General features: G+C 35.1%; 1 protein-coding gene across 2 annotated transcripts in view; it reads right to left on the bottom strand.

Moving 5' to 3' along the window:
* CNST (consortin, connexin sorting protein) overlaps nt 1-26,668 on the bottom strand; it is a 49,260-nt gene that overhangs the window by 9,848 nt on the left and 12,744 nt on the right. For both annotated transcript variants that reach the window (XM_021550460.2, XM_077782042.1), the window contains exons 2-9: nt 25,213-25,650; nt 17,937-18,142; nt 14,946-14,976; nt 12,035-12,121; nt 11,467-11,581; nt 8,619-8,640; nt 8,349-8,445; nt 2,495-3,363 (exon numbers count right to left, since the gene is read on the bottom strand). In XM_021550460.2, the coding sequence (XP_021406135.2) occupies nt 2,495-3,363; nt 8,349-8,445; nt 8,619-8,640; nt 11,467-11,581; nt 12,035-12,121; nt 14,946-14,976; nt 17,937-18,142; nt 25,213-25,600 (1,815 nt within the window). In that variant the 5' untranslated portion in view covers nt 25,601-25,650. The remainder of the gene's footprint in view (nt 1-2,494; nt 3,364-8,348; nt 8,446-8,618; nt 8,641-11,466; nt 11,582-12,034; nt 12,122-14,945; nt 14,977-17,936; nt 18,143-25,212; nt 25,651-26,668) is intronic.

The raw sequence follows: 26,668 nt of genomic DNA, 5'->3' as shown, positions 1-26,668 counted from the left end.
CACTGTGTGAAGTAGTTTGGTTTGAATGCAGAAAACTACTCAAGAAAGTTTGTGTATTCTTCTGTGGGCTGTATTCCTTATTCAGTTACATGGCAAAGGACTGTAGTTTTATTACAACAATACCAGATTTTTTAAAGTAATCCCCAAAATGACAAAACCCAAGACTTCCCTGTTTTACAGTAAAACCAGCAGAAAAACCCCTTTGCCAATAACATACATTAGATACATAAGTAATTTGAGTTTGAAAAAGAGCTGACTTAGTAGGTTCAGTATTCACACCACAGCTACTGAGGGTAATATTTTTCCTCCTGATACACTTGCCATGCAAGTACCTGAGCTCCTTTATACACCAACAGACACCTGATACCATGTAAGCACTCCACGTGGGAGCAAAGTTACTACAAACTTAAAGCTAAGGGACTGAAGCCATACAAGAGAACAGAAAATACACAACACTGCCTCTAAACCTAGTGGAGACTTCATTTCTTGGTATACAAGCTGCCATCCAAAAGCTTAATGTTTTGGTAGACAGTCTCACTATCTTTGCTTTCTAACAAGAATTTCCCAATTATAATTTTCTAATAAAGAAAAACTTCTAAGTTTTTACTAACTTCCTTGTCTCTCACATAACAAGTTTATTCTACAACCTTTTATTTTATACAGCAAAATGTAACTTTATTGAGGTTACAATTTGTTTTGCCACTGCCACTTCATTCTCACAGAAATGATATCAAAGATATTTAAGAACTATATACTTCTAGTATTTGTTGTTGCCAGCTTCTGACTGTGTTTCAAAGTTCTTTGTTAGCTGTACAAATCTTGTTTCTGTAAAATGACTGTGGTTTTCCATAATTTGCTTGTTGTTGGATGTGGTTTGTACTAGTGAAGAAATAGCCAGTATAAGGGCCTGTACAATACAAAAAATACTATTTCACATTAGCAGCTATTTAAATCTAGAGTCAGAATTAGGTGAATTTTCACTCTTGCAATTAGTTATTGTAAATAATAAACTAAAAGTAAGTGACAAAGCATCTAAGTTAGAAAACTGCACGAGATGATTCTTGGATCTCAAATTGGAGCCAAGCAAAACTTCTGAACTGTAAATACATATACAAAGATTTACCCTTCCCCATCTTCAATAAATTCTTATTACATATCAACTGAAGAACATTAATGAAATTTTATTCTAGCATAGAGGTGTTGTCCCCAGGTTATTTCAAAATTATATTTACTTCCACCTTCCATTCTAATTTGTTTGTGGCAGTGAGGTAAACACTTCATGATAAGTTTTATCACGGTCAAATTGATTATTTTTTTCTTTTTTACTGCCACATTGGTCATTTAATGTGATTAATTTAATTTCACTCATGTGTCTACCAATGCATTTTCTAGATACTCATTAACAACCAGTGTATGAAAACACCATTATCTTCTTAGGTTGCCATAGCGTGAACAATGTAATTTCAAAGCCTTCAAGAGGACAAGAAAGGAAGAAGTGTTACAGCTGAGTACAAAGATTCTATCTGCTCGTCAAAACTTCAGTGCAATCTTATTTTGGCACTAAAACAGAATCAATGAACACAAGTTAACAATGCTGCTTTCTCAGGGGTGCCAAACTCTTTCAAATGTGTCACCCAAGAAAGCTGTGGGTGCTCATCACTTCTGAAAAACAATCCCTAGGCTACTGATGGGTGGTAAGATTAACTGGAAAAACATCCTATACGTATATAATGAAACAATACAAGCTGGTGTGCTGTCCTTAATTCACCCTTCGTCACCTGGAAATCCCAAGTATTGTGAAACAACCCCAGGTGCTGCATATGACAAACTTTAATTGCTACTGATGTTAATCCTTCTTCCCTTCTCCCATTTAAGCCCCCTGCCTCACAAAAAACTTGAGTCTCTTGCTATGAATGATTCAGGTGGACTCTCACCAATGCAGCCAAATGACAGTCATTTTATAGAAACAAGATTTGTACAGCCAACAAAGAACTTTGAAACACAGTCAGAAGCTGGCAACAACAGATGGCCAGAAGAAGGACTATGGAAAAACTCAAGGTGTTTTTTCCTCTGCAGAGACTTAACTCTGCCATCAGAGTACTGGCAGTCCCAGCACCAGGAGAGCAAACTAGAAATGAAATTAGAGGCCCTGCAAAGCATCATCATCAGTCACAGGGACAATCAACACAAGAATTTTTCTAATAGTATCAATATGCTGCTTCCTATCCCATCCTCTGAAACACAAATGGCACAAACATAGCTATTTAAAAATAGATGCTACTGGATTAATTTATGCTATATCTATGTGAAACAGAACAGCACTCTGCTAAAATGCAGCATTTTCAGTAGGCTCAAAAGAAATTAAATATGTATAGATTTCAGATTTGGTAAAGTGATACATAAAGGAATATTTAACACATTTTGAAGTTGGCAATATCTAAAATATTTTAACTGAGACAAACATGGAAGATTATATAGGATTTACAATATTTACCTCAGTAATCTCTATCCTTCTTGTAAGTTCATCAAGAGAAGAAAAGCTGTCATCTAGTGATAAAGCTTCCAGGGAGTTATAAGATGCTCGTTCGGGTGAAATATCTGGAACAGTGTCAAAATCCTCTTGGTTTGCTAAGTCAGCAAAGTCTGCAGATTCTTCAGTGTCTATTATGTTACCATTCAAAAATCTCAGAAATAAGTCTTCTTGTTCATTATTGGCCTTTTCCTCCTGTCCTGCTGCTCTCTGTATTTCCTTGCACACCTGTGAATGGTCAGTACTGTCATGCTCAGACACTTCATTACAGCCAGAGGAAGTTCTGTCCCATGGAGACTGCTCATCATCATCATCATCAGGCTGTATCTGTTGCTGGCTTAAGTCACTATTTCCAAGCTGGCCACTAGGAATTTCTGAAGACCCAGCAGCATGTTTTGATCTGAGCAGACTTCTATCAGCTGGCCCATCTTTATCAGAAGGAACCAAATCAGCAGACATATAATCATCATCTGTTAAAGCCAAAACATCTACCATCGGCTCAAGAGGGAGTTTCACTCCAGGCTCCCCCGCCCCTTCTATTTTCACTGCATCCTTGGAGAGCTGTCTTCCCCTCAGCTGCAGACTGTTATCTCTACCAGCATCCCCAGATGATAAACAGCCCGAGGAAGGCCTGCCCACTGTCCCTGTGGACTGGGTGTGTGGCTCCAGTGTCGATTCAGCACTGCAGTGCTGCTCCTCCATGTGGTCCTTTCCTGCAGCTACCCGAAGACTTGCTGCCTCTGTCTGTCTCTCAGTTTTGTTTTCACCCAGGCAAACAGTGCTCAGCTGTTTATCTTCTTTCTTTGGTGCAACGCCAGGACAAGTTTCAGTACCTAAGTGCAATAGGAAAAACAGTTCCAGAGTTTTTAAATGATTCAAAGCATCAGCCCAGGAGGGGAAAGAGTATACTGTGATTTGATAACATTGTAACCTAATGCTTCAAAATGCTCTCCCATAAAGGGCAGGGATTTTATGCTACAGTCAGGATAACTTCTGTTAGTAGTCTCTGACTCTTGATTCAGGAAAAAAAAGTATTTGCACATATTCTTGCAGGTGAAGCACATGATTCAGTGTCCTTCTGAAAAAAGCTACTCCCAATATGTGAGCATCTTTCTGAACAGTCACTTGTCTTCTAATGGACATTTTACATGAATTATCTCATGGAGGCCTGGAATTTAGGCAAATGCACTTAATGACATGAAACTGTACCTTTTTGCAAGTGTATCTGTCACCTAAGGAGATATCTGCATTTATTTTAAAGAAGCTGCAATCACACTACTAATTTAATAAATTTTATATTTGCATATCATTAGGTCCTTTGGTTAACACTAAACTAAATAGAAATTACATTTCCCATAAATAGACAGCATAAAAAGATGCTGCTTTTTGGATTAGTAAGTTTATATATTAAAAATGCAATCAGATGCAACTTACTTCTGTATTCATATTTACAATACATATTAAAATTATTTTTTCTTATCTGAAATTTCAGAGACACACAAGGAGCTCTACATAGCTTGTGAATTCACCTACTGGTATGATATGCTGATGAAGGAGTAGATGCTTAGCCCAAGTTATCTATGAAATTATTAGATATTAAGCATTACAAGAAAGCCAAAACTTTGTTTTTAGGCTTAAAAAGAAAGAAACAGGCAGTTAAGAATTAAAATATTAAAGTAAGTTAGCTATGACAGAAACTGCCTTTTATTCCATACTTTAATAAAAAATATGTTAAGACTATGTTATAATAGGATTACTGTTGCAGTAATAGTAGTAACCTCAATCAACAAATTAGTAACTTTAGAAAGCACTTATTTGCATTTTTTTGGTCATAGTGAAGAGCAGAAAGGTCTTATGAACAGATTAACAAAGATATCAAACAACACCCTTCTTAACTGAGTTCTCCATGCCAATTTTGTTCTTCCACACCTGTTAAAACCTCCCTTAAAATGTGACCCTATTTTCTGAACTTGTTACACAAAATAGTCACATTCATTAAAACAAATGTTTGCATTAATTCATTATATACTGAACAATTTTATTAAATTCCAAACTATCCCCCTTTTAATGGATAATGAAATGCAAGGCAGCACAGAAAAGACAGACTTGAAAATTGAAAAAGAGAATATTCAAGAAAATCAAAATGTGGGAAAAAAACCCAGAATGACATTAACAGAAATAAAGAGTACAAGGACTCTAACTTCTATAAAACACTGAAAGAATAGGTGTGAGACAGGGCCTTTTAAAAAATGAGACACAGATGAGTAAATAGCTCAAGGGATTTGTAATGGGATATCAAGCCCTTCACATACAGGTCATGAGTTCAAACACAGCCTGGATTATCGGTACAAGATTTTGTTACCATCTGTCAATTTTTCCTAGTGGATATATCCACATTACAACAGGCATCTTTGTTGGCAGCCCCAACTGCAACAAAGATTAAATGGAATCGGAAATTAAATCAGATTCTGTACTGCAAAAGGTGTCCCTTGAGCTCAGGGCACTGTTCCTAAGAAAGTAATAAATGATCCTAGCACTGTTATGTAACCACAGATGTGCAAGAACTGGGATACAATAATCATTCACATCAAATTTTCAGCAGTGTTCAATATTTACAACTACTTCAGGCAACCCATGCCCACTACAGACTGAAGGCAAATTAAGACAAATACTTGAAGACTTAATTAGAAAAGATGCCTTTGCCTATACTAGGTTAACTGAAGACATACTCATCAGGGGTATTTTGCCTGACTGACAGAGGTACAACGAAGTGTCTACAGAAATTTTTTTAGCAACAAAAGCACCTATGGTAATTTAAAAAATGGTTTCTTTTCCCCCAAACAGAGCTGCATTAGAACTGCCACTTGGTTTGCTCATCACAGTGTAGGCACCACTTTGTCCTGTTAATCTAACACAGCTTAGCAGAGTACTGATCTACAGTAATCTACCAATGGAGAATTCACACATTTCCATCTTTGTCCTTCTTCCCAAGTAAAAACAAATCCCACAGAACCTAAAAGAAAACAGGGTATAAAGACTTCCTCCCCATCCTGGAATTGAATCTAAACTATATGTACACACTGCAAACTTATGCTAAGGGTCTTGCTAAATTCAATTATTTCATTAGGAAGGTTTTCATGAAACACATTAATTTATCTTTAGTTAACACTAAGGCTATTAACTCTCTGCTTTCAGTCAGAAACTTAAAAAATTAATGGGAAAATGATTTATCAAATCTCATCTTTCAATACACACACACAGTATTAAGGGCCGAATTCTCTCTGTTGGTAGATTCAGAGTGAAAATCTGCCAGAAAGTAAAATGTAATAGAACAGACCATTCACAACCCTTGCTCAGAAGGGCAGAAAACTAATTAGATACTGGTCCCAGGAGTCTTGACTGGATAACTTCTTATAAAGCTGTTTGTTGGTCACTGTTTGTAGCCCCAGGAGAGTGGAACTGTGAATTCTTAGGATCAACTGCCTACAGAGGCTCAAAATATATTCCCATATACTTTAGCAGATGAATGAAGTAATTTTTGCTTAAGATTACCAGGCAAGTTTGATTTTACTTCAAAGATGCTACTATAGTGCAGTGCAATAGTCTCTACAATGTAATATAGATATTGCTACAATGCATTTTATGTATTCTTACTGATAACTGCTACATAAATTCTTATTATATATGGGTCCATATGAAGGCCAGTTCTCAAAACACCTAAGAGTTTCCTTTTCCTGTCTTCCTGTAAGTCAGTCTTCTACTACAAGCAGTTAAATGAGTTAAGTAGTTCTTCCTGTGGTTTGGCAGATACATGTATTACAAAGGTAAAACTTTACATGTTTACTTCTCATTTTTCATTTAATTTTTCTTTTTTTTTTTTGGTAGAGAAAAAAAACACCTAAAAAGCAGAAGTCAAGCATTGTAAATTTTCAGTGAGAAGGCCCATGCACTTACGCTACTGTTGGTTTAGGAACTGTAGGTTTATTGTAAAATGGGATTCTGTTGGGGTTCAGGCAAAATCAAGAACCATTTTCCAAGTGGTCATATTGCTTCAAGTCCTGGGCTGGATCACTCAGGCACAACTTGTTATCTGAACGATATTTCAGACTATGAATCACCTCTGTGTCAAATTTCTGTACTAGTTCATCCTGATGCTTTCCCTACCCAAATCCTTCTGACTGCAACCAAACTCATTCATCCTCAGGCTCCTGATGCACTGACACTGAAGGGCAGCAGCAGCTAATGACCACATGCTGCCTCAACAGCTGCTCACACTCACCAGGGAGATAATTCATTGCTTCCTCAAGAATGTACTCATCTTTTGAAAAGCATCTTTTGCAAATCTCAACCATTTAAACTTGAGAGAAGGTGGAAACATTCCTATCTTTGTGTTGAAAGTGCTTAGAACTGCTGAAAATTTCTCAGCAGAACAGCTTTTTATTGGATGACACAGCTTTATCAATTTACCAACATTTCACAGGAAGATTTTAATGATATTTTGACAAGATTTACATTTAGAGAAAGGCATGAAAAGATCCACTTATACCATTAATTCCTTCCACATTATATCAAGATAGTATTGTACTAGAGTATTTCAACATTGAAACAAAATGCTCCTAATTAAGAATGTTCAAGTGTTCAGAAATTCTGCTCTCCAGAAAGCTTTTGTTTCCACTTGGAAAAAAATCAGAGCAAAAATTGTAATTGTCTATTTTTTTTCCATGGGAGTTTCCAACCATCCAAAAATAAAAAGCACCTGTGTTCTTTTGATCTGCTTTCTGACCTGTAGAATATGTTTGTTTCAATGTTTCTAATGCTTAATATTTAGTTACAAGAAGAGCAGTGGAGAAAAGGCAGTATAGGGGTCATGGTAAAAGAGCATGCAGATAAGGAGGATCCACATACATAGAGAATTGTGACTTTGTATCTTCATTAATTTCTGATTCTCCTGAACATCCTGGCTGATACACACATGTAAGATAGTTTAAGTTGAAAGGGACTTCCTAGGATCACTTAGGCCAGGTCTCATCTTGTGAATTTTAGCCGTTTTTGAGGGAAGGTACTTAGCTTAAGTCAATTTTGGCAACTGTAGTATCGCAAAATACCAGAAACTTTTTGCTCAGAGAGACAAGAGATAAAGCACAGCCTGGTTACCCACCAATATTCTTTCTCACTCTGTCTCCATTTTAACAATTAATTAATTTGTAAATGCTTCCTAAGAACCCAAAGATTCTAACAAATTACTCAAAGAAAAAAGCCCTTGCCCCAAGGCAGAAAAAGGAAAATGAGCCTTAAAATTACATAAAAGTATGTACTGTAAACAATTAACTGAGTTTTTCTCTTCAAGTCCCTTCAAAAGCTTTATCATTTTCTGTGTTGCTTCAGAAAAATGCATCTCAAAATCAGTACACTGCATGTAACTTAAAATAGTTACTAATATTGTTAACTGTACTCCATTGCCACACCTCAGAATGTCTGTCATCAGGTTGATTACCTAATATTTTTATACATGCAAATTATTATCTCTAGTTTTATACAATTTGGTAGCTTACATAAGCTAATATAAATGCATGCACATGTAAGAATTTTTTTAATGGAGGCTAGAATTACTTCACAAGTATAAATATCAACAACTAATTAAAATTGCATTATTTATCCATTGTGCTGAGAAAAAAAAAATCACGCATTTGTGCATCTGTAGAGATCCAACAGATGCTGTATCTTCAAATGAAATAGCTTAATTTTATTTATAGGAATATGTCAATACAGTGTCATATTTAAAACAAATGTATGCACATGTGCATACATACACACATACCTGATTTAAAAGCAGTAGCTTCTCTTTCCTTTAAAGTTCTGGATTCCATTAACTGAGGTAAAGAACTGCTTTCCCATGTATTTTCTGCAGCTACTAGCTGTAAAATATGATACTATTATGTGTAATTTTTAGATTTAAACAGGAATGCTGTGGCTTTTTGAGACATTGAAACTTCAAAAAGCTTCTAAACTTGAAAGATTTTATCTAATATTTAAAATATATTTATTACCAATTTTTGACAAAGCAGAATTCAATTAAACAGCTGCTTACCTTATTTTTGGATGCCTGTGGCCTGTGGCAATAAAGGAAAAAGAATAAATTAAATAACCTAATGGCAACATTCTTCATAATAAGTGTAAGTGAAATCTTAGAAACTTTTGCTGTGCTCTAAAATTAGCATAGAACTTTTCTTCCACTGAAAGTATCAGCCTGCTAGCATACCTTCAAGCACAGATCTGTGCTTGCATGAATATCATCAGAAGACAAATTAGTCCTAACATTGTTCCACCTGAGAAAGCCGTCAGAAGGAAATTTACTGCAACATATCAAGAAATGTACATTCCTGTAAAAGGTTATGCTCAGAAGAAACTCTACCAACTTTCAAAAATCATAAAAGAACTTGCTATCTACTACTATTTAAAATAGGGATCACTATAAAAGAGATTGAGTGATGAAATGACCTCGCCAGAAATGATATTTCCTTCTCCACAGACTGGGACATTTTCTGGGTTCTGTAAGGTACAGAAGCTCCCACTGACTCCATTCAGATTCACCAACGCTGCTCACAGTCAGGGTGAACTTTGCCAGCTGGATCCAGATTCATGCACAATGTGATTTATCACACATAATCTGTCTTGTAGTCTTTCATACAGCAATGAAAATAAAATGTGGAGCTTTTTATTTAAAGCTACTGAAAAAATGTTAGAGAGAGAAGGGAAGAGTACTTATGTTCATACTGTCTAACAAAAACTTCAAAAAGTTACATTGCCTTTTAAATTTTACCATTTAAAATTCAAATAAAGGACATTCAAAACTATCTTTAAAGAGCAAACATGTCCAGTATGTAGCTATAGAACTTGAGTATCAGAAAAATTTACTTTCAATTAAAAAAGCAAAATGCTCACATTTTCCAAGACCTGCATGCTATTCATTAAAAATTAAAGTGTAATTTCAATTAAAAAGTAGAATTAATTTAAAACTTAGGAAAACCCCTCTATATGAAACAATAACAGCAAATAGGCTTTTGCCTTCAGAGCTTGAAAGAGTAACAGTATTACATACAGAGCACTGATCATGGTAAGTGAACACAAGCCTTAATTTTTATCAAATTGCAGGGTTTCTCAGAGCAGGGAATGACATTTCAAAACTGAAATGAAGGAGAAAGCAGAGTTATTCTCAACAAGGTGACAACCCAGGTGATACCAGGGAGGTGCTGCTCATTGCAGCACGTAAATCCCAGCAGAGCTGAGTCTCAGCAGGTCATGCACAAGGAAACGCAGGCTGGGACAACCTCTCAGCAGCAGCACACTGCAGCTGCAAACCTGCACCTCCAGTGCCACACCTGCCCCCTTATCCTCTGGGAATGCAAGAATACCTTTCCAGGGACTCCCTCACAAAGGCATTCAGAATACACCTGAAAAATCCCTGCATGGATTCTGGGAATCAGCTGGGGTGTTTTCAAACATCACCCAGAAGAACAAAATTGACAGCCAAATGTTGCAGCATTTCTGAAAGAGAGAGGGGCATGATTTATGTTTTGAATGAGATTTGAGTTACTCCAGTCTAGGCCTCAGATTTGGGCCTTGTGAGGCCTTCCAGCCTCTGATGAAGTTAGAAATTAAGGGTTTGTGGCACAGTTAGAAATTGTATTAAGGTGTGATGGGAAGCACTGGGCTGTCTGGGTGTTAAGTAGTATAGGTTTATAGTGTAAGGTTTGGGCCACCTTAAGACAAAGATAAACAAAGTTAGCTTGCTAATCAGAGTGCCTTTGTAAACTGTAAACTATATAGAAGTGTATATAAACTGCCATCTTCTCTTGAATAAATGGAGAATGTTACATTAATCATATTGGTTGGATGTGCGTTCTGTCCTGCCCAGCTTTCCCGTTTTATGAGGTCCCTGGCTTTGGCCAAATCAATACTCTATAAGCAACAGGAGCATTTTAGTTTTTGTTATAACCAGATTGACTCAGCCAATGCAAATGTACTAGAGAAAGTTCTCTCTCCCCATCTAATTGAGAGCATCTTGCCTGTCACAGGCAGGCCTTTTCTCAAGCTTTGAATGTAGTTTCCTTATTGCTATTGGTTGATCATTTTTCAGTGGCAGCTCGTATGATTTTTTCCATCTGTACATTAAAATCAATGTTGGGACAGTAGGACATTCATACATGAAGGAACAGATCTCCTCCTCCTACCTGCTGGGTACAATCCCATATATGTTACTACCCAGAAAAGCACCCTAGGCACTGCCCACAAGTTTGTTATACTGTGATACAACTGATTCTGGAGGCTGATGGGTCAGGCAAAGCAGCTAGCAACTGAGATTTCACTGTTCATAACACTAGGAAAGTACAGAATTACTGCTTCATGTAAATACAACTGATATGAAATTTATAGAAAGTAACAAGAACTACATTAAGCATTAAGGAATTGTCCTGAAATGTGGAAATTTGGGAATAAAATCCTATAGCGTAGGTATGAGTGCTGAAGTGTGAGATGCTGGACACTTGCATTTTGAAAGAATGAGTAAACCAATAGGTATTAAACATGAACACCATCATTAGTTCTACAGTCTCTCTCTTCCTAAATTAACATTATTCAGCATTTCCTTTGGTTGAAATAATAAAACTCAAAACTCCAGTTCTGGAAAACTGATGATTAGCTAAAATGAGTTCAGATTTAGTCTTCATGCATTCTTAAAACAACATTAAAACAATGTGAAAACTGATGGTAACTGATTTTAGTTACATATCAGAAGGAACCACCACGTTATAACCAAATTCAAGTCAGTGATGCAACTTTTATTTTGACACTGATTATTTTAAAATACCCATAACATCAAGGAGACAACAGCTACAAAAACATTAGTTTGAGGAGTAATAATACTTTCTTATACTTACTGTTGATGCGAGGAGCAAACTCTAGTAAGCTTTTCCAGTTCTTGGCCACTCAGTTCTTTATCTGAATTCCTCAGTGTTGTAACTGGACTGGGAACTGCTGTTTTCCATTTTCTTTCTACATTAAATCAAAATATTTTTTATTCAAGATACTGTAAGAGTAGCTTAACATTAAACAAATTGGTGAAACTAATTAACGGAGAAATATTGACAACTGTTCTATCTGTGCTCTACAGTCTTGTTTCAGACTATGCAGAACAGCATCATATTTGCTCAGAAGACACTTTATTTTCATCACATCACACCCACCAATCCTAACCCGTAAATAAGCTTGAAACAATTGTGGATCAAAATCTTGATTAACAGAATAAAGAATTACAAACTATTTCCACATTTATAATTAAATGCGTGCAAACAAATCCAAAGCAGAAATATTCTTCTTGTAACAAGCTCAGAGAAATTCCGATATAAATGTCACTTTTGCTATTTAACTTTTTTATCCTGGAAATGTATTATTTAGAGATACAAACTGAAGTCTTTCTTCTACCATATTAGTTTATCTGGTACTCACCCCACTGTTCCTGTATGGAAGAGAGATTTGCAAGCAGCTGCTCATGATAAAGTCGTTCAAGCTGAATGAACTTCATGGCCTTCTCATCTGAAAGGAAGGTTAAAGGCAAACACACACATACGAGGACATGGCATGACTTACTTATAAATGGCATCATGGTTGAATGGGAAGTAATTACACACTTGAAATTTGAAATAAGTGAATCAAAATGAATAATGGCTAGCATCCCGATTTCTGTGCAAGAAAGAAAAAGCAGCAGACATGAAAATGGCAGGCAAGAAGTAAAATACGTGGAGAAACATTCAAAAAATGAAAATCCTATTCTTTTTAGCAGGTATCTCCTCCCATGTGCCTGACACAACAAAAGATTTTTCTTAAAAATAAATGACTGAGATGTTATTATGCTGATAACTTGAATGAAAAAATGACATCTCTGGGAAACGAAAAGCAAAATAATGACACAAATACCAGCACATATCTTGCAAGAAATACAATTACATGCCAATAACCATGACTAACTGAAAATATGACTCCTTTCTATGACCATTTGGTGACAGTATTAAAACAATCCAACTTCAATTTTTGAAAAATACCTTCCCCCCTCCTTTTTCAACCATTGTATGCAACACTGTTGGACTGCTAAGTTTACGTTTTGTCTTCCTGAAGATTTGCTCACTTTTCTTCTATATGAAGAACTCTTTCCCCATGCTTAGGGTTATCAATATATTCACAAAGGTATACTGATAGTCACATATCTTACAATAGTCAGGATAATGCTAGTTCACTAAGCCTGAGCTGTTAGTTGTACTATTTGAAGATGTTTTACCAGCTATTTGAAATGTAATTCTACAATACAATGAGGATAGAAGTACAAAGAAAAAGGTTCTTAGTAATACGGAAAACCCACTTTCCATTATTCATGCTAATTAAAACACTGGAGTAATTATTACAAAACACAACCAGTAGCCTCATGCAATGGCATGGCTTATGAACAACAATATTAATGGAAATAATATTCCCTGTCTTCAGGCAATCTGTTATTAGAAACAGAATTACAGATCACAGAGACAGCCTTAGAGGATCAATGCAACAAACCCTGAATTATTTTTAATATGAGATTCCATACTGAATGAATTAAAATGTCTGTCATAGATAATTAATACAGTGTAACATGATCAAGTAGGTTCTTTATTAACCTCAGGAAACTGATGGCTGGAGGTACAATGCAGATATCCTTCATAAATATGTATTATATAGTGGTGTTGAATTCCACACATCAGGTGTACATTGCATTAAAAAATATTTCCTTTGATCAGCTTTAAATAGAATGCCTTTCAATTAAAGCAACTCCAATGAAAGAGGAACTGTTTCTACCATGCCATTTATATTTTAAATTTACTAAATGCCCCCCCGCATCAGGACTTATTACAGCATTTTTCCATGCCTTTCATTTGTGCTGTGCTGTTGTTATTGGACACAAAATGAGTACACGGGAGTTTGGTGAGTTCAAAAGAGAAAAGACCCGTTATTATTCAAACATGTGGTATTTATAGAATTCTAAAGGTGACTGTGGATTGGAGGATGGAATTACTACTTCCCTAAGTACACTGGTTCAAATATTAATCATTCTCTCTACCCACAGAGAAATATGTAAACTATTCTGTTTATATATGAAATTGTGTGGGAACTCTGACTCTTAAATATGTAAACATTATCAGGAGGCTAAAGAAGTTTTATGAGAACTTTAAAACTTTCAAAAGAATTATAAAAGAAAACTTAACACTTTTAAAAATCAGGACAACACTGTGCAATTCACATTTTCTGATGGACACTTTTGAATTAGGAGGTCCAAAACAAAAGTGCAGTCCTCTAAAACAGTGATGATTTTATTTTATATGTTGCTTTTATAACATTGCAACTGTTAGTTCTCTGGTTTTAGCTGCATGCTAAAATAATTTGTTTAGGTTTCTTATGCCTTGTTACTTACCATGCTAAACAATTGCCTATTTGCTGTATTTTATTTGTACAAATTACAAAATAAAGAAATAATCTGTATGCATAAATTCTGTAATGTATGATGCATTTTAAGGAATCATATATACCTTAAGGGCTTGCCACTGGCATCTTCTTTTTATAATCTGATCACTTCCCTTTGAAGCAAAGAGGAAATCCCAGTCCACCTTTTTTAAAATTTTAACTTAACTTTGAGGTTTAATATTATTATTCTCTCACACAATTACTGAAATATAAATATATCAGACTAATTACCAGCAGTCCAACTATTACAAATTTTTGACCAAACTTACTTGCATTATCTAGGAACAAATCAAAATAAACTGGACTGCTAAACTGTTCCCAGAAGCAATTACCCATATTTTCCTACAACAATTTCTCAAACTACCTTGATATGATTTTGACTAATTAGCATTTGTCAAACACCCTTTTGCTATTTTTTGCAGGTTGCTGATCTCAGCTCCATGTGTTTGGTATTTTTATTCCAATCTAGACATTTTTAGTACATATTCTAATCAAGTCCTATGACAATTTTATCATTACTATAATTATTTGATATAATACATATCCTATCTCTAAATTGGACATTTTCCCAGTTACTAATACTTAGAATAGAAATTATCTCATAAAAACAGTTCTTTGAAAATGTTTTCTTACTTCCTTGCTGACATCCAACTACTAATGATTGCATCAGTACAGCTGTTGGAAGTGAATTTATCCCTAACTCACATTCCAGTTGTTTGATTAAGGAGGATTTGCTAGCATACTGTGTATTTGCTCATGGGTAAATTATGGTCCTTCACTTCCTTATAACCCTGACCCAGAAGATGTGAGTTAACAGCAAAGCATACCACATTATTTGAATACTGTGCAACAATTTTTGCAAGTAAAAGGATACATTCCTCCTCTTGAAAATAGGTCTCAGCTATCTGTAAAAGTGGAAAAAAAATTAAGAATCTATAATTTTCATGACAGTGGTAAGGATGTGATATAAACTTTTTATCATAGCTTTAAAATTCTGGTTTGCAGCTTCCTATTTTGTTGGGGTAAAATATGAATGTTCTGACAAAATACATGTATTCCTATTCTAGGAAAAAGGTTTTGAAAGAACATCAAAGACCATAGAAATATTAAGTCCTCTCACACAAAACTGATTTGATTTTGTGTAATTTACAGAATTACACAAACCAGAAAACCTTAGTAAGGTATTATTCTCCTACAACTATAAAAATTATTTCAGAAACACTTTTAGTTATCTTAATAGAAAGCTTAAAATGACTTACAACAGAAGTACTATTTTTATTGATACCAGTTCAAAAGTTTGAATTCTGTGCCTGGCCAATGTTTCCTTATGTTTGATCAAATTAAGATCATTGCTGTGCTCTCCTGAGCAATACATTGCAATGTGTTAAAATAGAAATGGGAGTTTCCTGACTGATGAGAAAAGAACAGTCTTTTGTCTCCCTGTAGACAAAAAATACTTGAGAATTCCAACAATAACTTATTTGTGCTTGTTACAAAACTGTGCAGGCTTTCCTAAAAAGCTGAGGAATACTAACATCATTGTTTGTAAATGCGATGAAATACAAAAGATATAAACCTCAGAAGTATTCTAAGGAGCTCTACACTACCAGTGACCTTTACAAGCAGCAACTAATCAGTTCTTGGGGACAGCAAATTTTGGCAGTGTTCCTGTTTGCCATGCATGGTGAAGCAAGGGCAGAGCTTGCAAAATGTGTCCAGGACTGCAGGCACAGTGATACCACAACATTCAGGCTGAGGCATCTCATAGATGATGCCCCAATGACTTCTGTGGGAGCACTCAAAAATTCAGTCTCAAGATCTTTGGGACATATCAGTTTAAGTAGTTATAATATAGAGGGCTTAAATAAACACTTTTCTTAGCAATTATCTTCAGACTTCTACAAAAGACAGCAATTTGATAGAGGAGTCTAGATTACAAATTGTACTCCCTGGCTCTCAGCCTTACTGCTAACCACTAGACCATTCTGAGCCCAGTACCTCTGAAAGAGAATGGCTAAGTGACTTTTAATGTTTTTTATCTACACATTTTGTCTGCTGTCCACAATAGCCTCCTAAATATTTTTGGAGCTGTCAAAGCTCTACCTAAGTTTTATATAAAAATACCTCTCAGATTCTGTAACAAGTTGTAAACAAATCACATTATTCCCATTCAAGACAGGAAAAAAAATTACATCCTATTTTAATTAGAAGTTGACTCTTAGAACAACCCCTATTATCCAAGAGTCTTTAAATATTCAATACAAGCTTCCCACAAACACCATGGAGGTTAATACTCCAGAACAGCCAACACAGCTCTTGATTTTACATTGGAATTTGCCAGATAGAATAAAAAAAGGATGTTGTAGAAGAGTATTTGATAGACCTGGTTTAATGTTACTGTCAGGCTGTATTAGCAATCTGAAAAAGAAAAAAAACAAAACCTGAAGCTGACAGGTTAATTCACTAAAAAGGGAAAAAATTTCTTAATAGACTCACTGTACAGGAATGCTAAACTTAAAATCCTCCCCTCTCCCATCCTCTATTAAAAAACCAGGTTATGAGCCTTGTAAGTTCCATCAGCTTTCTTTCAAATGCTCCATTCAAAATCTTGATAATTTTTAGGAAGAAAAAAGACAGTGTTTAAATACATATTTCAATCTGAATATGCAGATTTTGTTCTCAGCTCTGTCACAGATCCTGTACGACTTTCAAAAGGTTAATCCCCTTAGTGTTTGGCTTCCTCATCTAAAAAGCAACACATTTCACCTCCATCATGTGCAATTGATCCCCTTGATGTTTATAAAGCATTTAAAGTTTTTGCTGTATCTTGTTTTCCAAAAATGACCCTTGTACTGACTCATGAAAAACTACCAAATTTGATGAGGCTAAAAGCAAAAATTGTTAACCCTAAAGCTAAGCTTCTGATAAGTTAAGGAACAGTATCAAATATCTTCACACAAGCATGGATTAAAAAAAAAATTAAAAATACTATGTCAAATGTAGATTATCTATAATGTGCAATCCTAAAGAGAAACCTTTCTCCCATATAATTGCTTTTTTTGTATTAAAGAAGAAGAATGCAGGAATGTCATTGCAATTCAAAAATTAAAAATATCTTCCAAAATAAAGACAATGCAGCTAAGTCAAATCAGACATGTATAGTATCTACATATCTCCCATATTAGACATCACAGCCAAGCAAAAGGTCTTCTAGTCTACTGTCAGTCTGACACAACTAAATAACAACTGTACATTAATACGGCATCAAGTTCTATCCACATATTCATTCTGCATCATAACCTCCAGAAAAAAACAAGCAACATACTGGCCAGTTTCTAAGAAAGACTGCTTTTCAAACCACAGTTTTCCCTTTGATCTTGCAGGTGTGGCAACTATGCTAATATAAAGATATACACTAAGAAAATCTTAAATCTTAATATTCATGCATAAAATTTATGCTAGAAAGATGTCTGCAGCAGTAAAAACAATTCCAGACTTAAATTTTTATTCAGGTATTGGCTGTTCTGTAATTATACCAGTATCTTACAAACCTTACTCAAGGCAGATAAAAGAGTGATTTTTGCTAAATCTTCCTGCCAAACTAATTTCACCATTTGGGGAGTTAGAAACTCACCCTTAAAGAGTTTCCTTTAACTACAGAATTTACTTACAAGGCAATTTATAATTTAAGAAATATTAGAAGATCTTATAAGAGATATTTGCCTCGACCATCTGTTATGTATTGAAGCATCCTGTCTAGATATGAGTATTGGTATCAATTGCATTTATGCATATTTTTCCTAATGAACAAAGGTCTCAAATAAAAGTAAAATTGGGTGCAGCACCGCAAAATCCTAGAAAGTACCTGATGAAGACACAGGGGCAGTATCTTTGAATCCATCTGCTCAACCTCTTCACGGAGCAAAGAGAAAAGAGACTGCAATGTTTGTTTTTGGTTTTTTGGATCAAAGTTTTCCTTTGCTTCAACAGCACTTTCAGCCTGCACAAAATCTGTATCTGTATGAAGAGCATTTTCATCCTGGATCATTGTGGTTCCCACTGTAGAAATGCCTTTAAAAAGGACAAGTACTTAGGTTAGGATTAAGAAGAAAATACATCAAGCTGCTTTTTTAGGAAATTTCATTATGAACAGAATATGTCAAATAACATCACTGCTACACTAAATACTGGCCTTGTCAAAATTAATTGTGACAGGTCTGTCTCACTGTCAGCTCACCTACCCAAGAGAACACAGTAACATACATCAGATATATCTGTACACTTCTAAATGGGACCCTGCTTTCATTTATGGGAAAAAAAAAATCAGAACACTTAGAAAGTGTTATACAGAGTTATTAATAAGAGATCAGGATGACCTAAAAGGGCTTAGAATGCAGTTTTGCACAAAAAGGGCAAATAGCAGGTAGGTGAGGGCAGTATGGCTGAGGTTTTCAGTTTGTCTCTTTGCTCCAGCCACGGAGCTTGGACAAGGAGGTGTCCTGGGGATGGACACACACAAGGGAAACAGGACAATTCAATGGGTTCCTGTTTTTTAGATGATAACACAGTGGCTCCTCACAGTGACAGCAGGATCTTAAAGAACAGAAAGAAGCAGATGATGCTAATGTGGGATTCTGTTGTAGGAGAGAGATGTCTATGGGGAGTTTCCTATTGAGTGAAAAGGAAGACCCCCCCCCCCCCCCTCCATAGCTGGATAATTTCTTTGAGTGTCCAGGGAAAGAGTCAGTAGTGCTAATCTATGTTGGTAACAATGACACAAGGATGTGTAAACTGAATTTAGATCCCAGAACTACTTGCTAGACGGAAAACTAGATTCTCCATGGTACATTTCCTGGCAGTTCACTGTTGTCTGTCTCCAGTTTTATAGAAGTTGTGAAAAATGCATATTTTATCAGGGGCTTTTCGCAAATGTTACAATGAATATTATATGTGTAATGTTAGAAATTTATGCTGTATTAATTCTCTTACGTATCGTGTTAAGTGTAGTTTTAGGTTCCAACATAATGTTAAAATAGAGACTATGTATGTGGGGAAGTTTTTTTTTTTTTTTTAGGAATGAGATACTTGCTTTGAGGAACACCTAAATCTTCCACAGGAGAGGAATATATGGCTTCTTATCAGAAGAAGCTAATTTCTTCAGGCCTTGCTCAGATTCCAAGACACCAGGGGATTAAAGGAAACAGTTGACATACAGCAGACAGTGTTTCTTATTTAGAATAGAATGTATGCATAGCCATAAAGGATGTATGAATATGCAACAAGTGTATTGGTTTAAGGGTGATTCCTTTGTTCACAAGGCATGCTTTTCGTGACTTAGTGTCCGAGAGCATCCAGACGTCCGGAAGTCTTTGCTTTTTATTGTCTTGTAATTGTCCTAACTCTAAACTTTATTACTCTAATTGTATTACTATTTTTATAACCATTTTATTATTATTAAACTTTTAAAATTTTAAAAACCAAGTGATTGGCATTTTTCACAAAGTCAAAAAAAGTCAGGCATTCAAGTGGAGATACGAAAAATAATGTAAAGCATAACCGTACAAGAATATTACAGGAAAAAAACAACTTGCTGGATGCAAATTCCTCATTTTATTGTTAGAAATGCAAAACTTTATTTTTGATCATGAATAGTTATGAGAAAATGTTAAATGAGATTAACGAAGAAGTGGAGGGTAGTGGTAGTGACAGCAGCAGTGGGAGAAATCAACTACCCATATACTGACTTGATCAGTCTCTCACAAAGATCAGAGAGCAATAAATTACAGCTTTCCATAAAACACAGCGCAACCAGAAAACTACAGCTGATTCCAACTTTTAATAAACTCATTTTTATTTCTCCATAAAACATTGAATTTCACACACTTGCATAAGACAGAACTTTAAAAAATTCCCACAATTGTTTAAATCAATTTAGGGAATTTGGCCACAGAAATGTGCAGAATAAACTTTTAATAAACTCAGATTAGAATGAGTATTGGTCCCCAACTACACCCATTTTCTGAAATCATGTTATCATTTGAAAGGTGGGCAGCTGAGGCACTGTTTCAAGTATCCTTGTGTCCTCAGTGTGGACACTTCTGTTTCAGACTCCTCCGTTTTCATCACCTCTGAAACCCAATAATGATGATTCAGGTTTAAGATTTAGGACCTAAGAAAGGTATTAGCTTGTCCATGCAACACTCCACCATTGATTATTTTAAACTCTTTATTTAGTAAACTGTCCAGTTTAGGACTACTAATAATCTCTGTGGGTGGCTATTTTCACAGGGTTTACTGCCAGAAAAAATATGGGTGTAACTTAACATTGCTTTTTCAAAATTAATGCACATGTCTGATCTTCCGGTATTTATTTGGGTTTCCTGAGGGCCAAAAGCAACAAGAGACACAACCGGATGCAAGATACAAACCAGGAAATACTTCTAGAGATGGAATTAAGGCTGTATTTAAAAATACAGCTTCCTGTTTAGCACATTCTCATTAAACCAGAAAAGAGGGTCCTGGTGTTCTTGCAAACCATTTCTCTCAGAAAAACAAAGCAACAAAAAGTCACTTCAAGCTGCACTTTTTTAAGCAGTTAATAATCACCTGTCATATCAAAATATGAACATTGACTGCAACACGTTCAATAGCAACTCTCATGAAAAACCTTAATTTTAATGTTTTCATGTTGCTAACACAGTTCATAAACTGCATTATTATTTGTATGGTTGAGTTGTAACTCTGAATCAAATCCTGCCCTCAAATTTCTTCCCTGATTTTGAAAGTGAGGCCTTATAGTTATGTGCATTAATTCTAACTTATCTGATTTTCAACACAAGACAATATTTGTGCATTAGTAGCATTACAACACAGCACTTTTACTATAACACTTAGTAATGCTATTTCACCATAAAGATGTGATGGGCCAGAATCTCTATTTTTTCCCTCATTCTTGAAAACAGCACTCTACTTTTTCCAGGAATCAATCACTCTTACTGTCCAAAGCAGATGGATTTTTTTTTTCCACTAGATACAGGTGTAATACATATATTTCTGAATTTTTTAATAAGGATTAAAATTTTTCACTTTATAAAGAACTGATATTTACTCCACCCCAGCATGGAACCAAAGCCTTTATGAAAATGTGCAAAATCCACAGAAGGCATCAGGGGCCAGAGCACTCAGCAGGTCCATGCCAAAGAGCCAGGCTCAAGTTTTTGCTCTGCCAGACTCCCAAATGTTTCAACTGATCCCTTCTACACCCAGATGGGTGTGCTAATGTTTCCTAAAATATGAAGAGAGCAAACTTTCTCTCAATTTCCCAAACAGCTCACAGAAGCAGCCCCAAGTTTTCCTGAAAAAGATCAAATGTTGACACACTTTTTGAATAAAGCCCCACATTTTTTCAGTATGTCTCAGGTTTTCTCTTTTTCAGTCCTGCAAGTACATGAAATTAAGATACTCTTTGTTATCTGCCTGAGGATGAATCCAAGGTGCAAGTATGAGTGATTTGCTATCAAAATAAAATGATGGATGTTGCCCTCTGCTTTTTATATTAATCTGAATTTTCATATTCAGTAGCACTAGCTTAAGTCACCAGTGACAGAAGTTTCTAGTACAGAAAATATATGGCAATCTCTTTTTTTAAGCATTCTTTGGTACCCAATACAGAAAGCTGTTTCAGACTGATTCATTCAAGAACTACTGAGGAAATAAGAAAAAAGACCAGCAAGTATTTAAAAACTATTCATTTTTAAAATAAGAGATTTTGAGATAGATGTGTTGGTGGTAAAGATATAACTTCAAATGAGCAAGCTCAAAACCTTGTTTCGTTTGGTACAGAACCCTAAATTAAATAACATTTCTTGAATTTTCGTGTAATTTGACTATCTTATATTCATATATTTTATTTCCTCCAATACCAATTCCATTCCAAAAACCTTCTTCCTTCCTCCACTTTCAAGCTGCTATAAGAAATAAGTGGGATAATTTACAGAAAAAGCATATGTTGCAGAATTTAACTTGGGGAAAAAAAATTGAGTGCAGGTTACCATGTTATACGATGTAAGGAATCATATAATGATTTGACAATATTCAGTTATGCCAGGACTGACCTTTTCAAAAAGATGAACTTATTTTCAGAGAATAAGGATAATCTGAAGTCCATATTTACAAAAATATATCAGAATAGATTAAACTATTAGAATTAAACTATTAAACTATAGAATCACTATATCTACCACACTAAAGTTAGTACAACTCTTTACAAGGAATAACATTATGAATAATCACCAAAGTTTAAATTCTTCAGTTAAAATGTACATGTGTTCTTTGGTCATCAATCCTCCCTAACCAGATACCATCATAGTACATTCAAAACTATGATGAGTATACAAAAAGAGTATGAGAAAAAATTGGGATCTAGGAGCTATAGACTTGTCCATCCCCTCTCAATTTCCCACAGCATCAAGAGGGCTAAAAGGAGATGCTTCTTCAAACAACAAATAGATTAAATCCTGGAACTGCTTACTTCAGGATACTGAAATGGATGCAAAAAGCAACTGTAAGTCAGGTGACAAATTCACTCTAAAGTATTACAGTCTATCAATTTCCACTTGGGGAAGTCCTGAGATTGCTGCAGATGGAGAGCAGAACTTGCGTTTGCCTTGTACTCTCACCTACAAATCCTCTGTTGGCCTCTGACAGGAAGAATATTGAACCAGAAGACAGTTAAACTTGCATTCCAGTCTACTGATAGGAGAAGCTACAATAATTTTAGCTTCAACAGATCCCAAGGATATACAGACAGATAATAATCCAACTTACAACTGTTTATTCTTCACGAACAACTATTTAGAGAGTTTCAGCCATATTGAAAGTGCGAGTACTTGCTCTTTCTTCTAAAGTAAAAACATGTTTGGAGCCGAAGATTGCCTTCTGTAATGATCACCAATATTCTGCTGAGCAAGTCACAAGTAAACAAAAATGACTAAAATGTAATTTTCCACATAAATTGCTTTAGTCACTAGCAAGAAGAGGAATATGAACAATGTGCTTTTGAAGTCAAATTTCATCTTTTCTAGAATAGCAACATTTAACAGCAATCATAACAGGTGTGCTTATGGGGAAAAAGATTCATAAATCTCTTTCTTAGTTATGAGTCAAAGTAACTTATCCATGATTTCTCAACAGTTTAAAATAATTTTTTATAAAATTCACAACAATACATGCCATGCAAGTATTTAGTTTGATATTCCAGCTTGCTTGTGGGTACTCTGCTATCACCCACTCAGGAATCTTCCACTCTAGCTTGATTACTCTCTCCTTATCTCTGAGTTGGTATAAAGAGAAGAATGCAAGTTTGGACCTTTATGTAGAGGATGTAGTGAGATATTCAGGAATAATTTAAAATAGCTGGTACTGGAAATTAAATGGAAAATCACCACTAAAATAAAGACATTTGCATCATCAAGAAATTGTGACACAGTCAACTGCATTTTGTGAAAACAGAAGAAACATTACATGAGAGTTATAGAAAAAAATTACTAAATGTATATTAGCCCATAATATTAGCCCATAAACAATGGGAGATATAATGTAATTTTGTATTTTGATCTTCCTCTCTAACAATCAAGGTTCTTTACTAATAAAGTAACAAGAGTTTATTCTAAAGAATTCAACAAAACTAAAGAGTTTTGCAGACAGGATGTTTTCTTGTGTTGTCTTCTACATTGCCAGACTAGTCCATGGAATGTTCTGTATTTTCAGGATTCTGATTTTTGTCTTAAATTGTCAATCAACTGTGGACAGCTCATTTTACTGTATTTCTGTACCAGTTAATTCAACAAGAATACAAAATAATGGAGAAAGAATATGAGCCAAGTTTAACTTCCAGTGTTTACATGAGTTTTTTCCTCTTCTTCCTCTTCTTGTGCTTTACATACCTATGTCAACTCTTCATCAACTTGTTTTTTGTTAGTCCTATGATACAGATGACTGGTTCTCAATTACTTCTGCCAATCTAATTTTAATTATTGTATTATGTTATTAAAACTTAAATCTACAGGTGAAATATATCTGCTTATTAAGTGCTGAAGAAAGTTATTCAGAAAACATTCTCCCTGTAATGAGAGATTTCAGAAAACTCTTATCTGTACCAGAAAATATAATTTTTCTTTTCAGATTTTGTCTATTTGTACAAGATATGGCATGCAAGGCTTCCCTCTTTTCCTGTTTTTACCTATTCTATTATCCCTTAAAATAATAACCAGTTTTCCAATTAGGTCACGAAAATACTTGCCATTTAAGAGGAAAGTTATATTTTAAAATAATTTAGTTTAAAATGCATGGAGAAAAGCACAGATGAATCAGCTCTTTCAAAGAAACCTGTGCATGAAACATACTGATTTTAATTAATATATACAGCACTATGACACATAAGCTTTAGAATGTATGCAAAAACCTAATATAACACATTCTGTTACACTAAATCCTACTCCTTCAAAAAGGGAAGAAGGATTTCAAATAAGAATATGCAATAAACATTACATTTTCCTTATCCAATTCACATCCAAAATATCTAAAGAAAAAGTAACATCAAAAATTGGTAGGAACATATTTTTAAACAGTTTGTTACCCAAAACAAACAACCTTGGCCTATCTGGTAAGCTTTGAAAAATGTAAGTAAATTTTACAACAACTGGGCAAGATCAAGATATTTGGTACTCAGAACAAGATTTCAAATGTTGATATGGGATCAAGGCACCAAAATGTTGCACTTGACCATGATACTCAAATGAGCAAAACTGTAATGCCAGAATTTCTGTCCATTCTGATTTGGACGCCAGCCCAGTTTCCATACTGACACTGAGTACCTCCCTCTACTTCTGTTTACTTGATGTGTTACATTTGCTACATAGCCACTGTTTAAAATACAGAAGGTGAAAACATGTAGTTTGATTGAAGACTAATAGCAGTTCTGGAAAGAAAAACAGTAAAACAAACCAAAACCCACCAAGCCTTTAGTGAAATGCTAAAAGTAATTAGTACAACACCTAAAATATATTTCTTATCAGCTCACAGATTTAAACTACAGTGTTACTTCTGAAATAAACAGAACAAAAATATTTTAAATTAAGTACCTTTAGATTTTTTATTGGAGTTTCTTTTGCTTCTTGGACTTCTTTTTCCACCTGGCTGTTTTTCTGTAATAGGCTTTTCCTCCAGCTGAGGGTCCATATGGACATTTACAGATCTTCTCTCAGTCTCACTTTCTTTACAGCTTGGGATCCAGTCTCCACTGTCCATATTTTCATTATTATTGATGTTATCCTGTTCACCTTTATCCTGTCGTCCCATAGCAGTGTTACTACTGATCAGAACTTCATTCCCATCACTATCAAGTTGATTTTCATTTTCATCAGCTGAAGGAATCAAACGAGATGCCAAACTTTCTACCCTATAGTTAGCAGGAAGACTGTCCTTTGAGTCTATTTGCAGATCATTTGGTGGAAAGTCTCTGTCATCCATTAGAGCGTTACTTGTTGAACCACTTAATCTCCCTCCAGATATTTTTTGACCTGAAATATAAAATGGAATGAAGCATTTACAATATGTATAGCATAACAGATAAATTATGTCAGCCAGTGCCAGCCACTAAAGACTCACATCAGCCAAGTGATACACCTTAAAAGTATGGGGAATTTCTTTCATTCACTGACCTACTTAAAGTCTTAGCACGGGGGATATTTACATACAAAAAACCCTATGAAGTTATATTTTTATCCAATTATAATTGGATAAATTATAGCTACCTGAGCAAAAGCACAGCTGTTCTTTACAACAGTGCTTCTGTTGTTACAGCTGAGGTAATGAGAAAAACAAAAAGATAAACAGACGCTACCTCACATCTCCCTTCCCCCCAACCCTTTAAATCTATGGCTAAAACAAAAGCATTCTTGTCAAATAAGATCACAGTTTGCCTGAAATAAAAATAATAAAAATAAACCTGGGAGGAATAAAAGTAAACAACTTTTAATTCTATCAGTGATGGTATCAGATCAAACTTGCAGGTAGATTAACTGTGTTATCAGAGTTAGATGGAAGTAGAACTTGTTTATTGCCTCAATTGTTACATTATTTTCAAGAAAACATTCAACATGTGTTCAGTATACACAGAAGCAGATGGTTTGTTGATAAAAAACCAAAACCCCCACCTACTCTCAGCAGGAGTCAATTTTCCCTATTTGTGAAGGTGCAACTCCAATCAATGCCGCAATTGGACACATTCATGATAACAAAGAAAGAGTAACTTACCAGAAGACCTACATGTTACAGGACCACTGTTGTATCAGTTCCTATCTTTAGCCTTTAGAAGCAGGGCAATACTGCTCTTTAATTTAGCAACCATATACCCGAAATACAGCTCCATTTTGTCCATCTGACTAGATTTAGCTCACGTTTTTAACAGTGAAGCCAAGAAACAGCAAGCACTCTTGTATTATAGAAGAGCTTACAGCAGCTTCCTATACTTTCCCTTAAATGAAAGTACATTTTAGGATACCTGTTTTCTCCAGGCTTTCTTAACTCTTTGTATAC

Source organism: Lonchura striata, chromosome 3 (genome assembly GCF_046129695.1).
Source record: "Lonchura striata isolate bLonStr1 chromosome 3, bLonStr1.mat, whole genome shotgun sequence".
NCBI lineage: Eukaryota > Metazoa > Chordata > Aves > Passeriformes > Estrildidae > Lonchura > Lonchura striata.
Note: the sequence above shows the minus strand (reverse complement) of the source record. Positions and strands in the feature narration are given on the sequence as shown.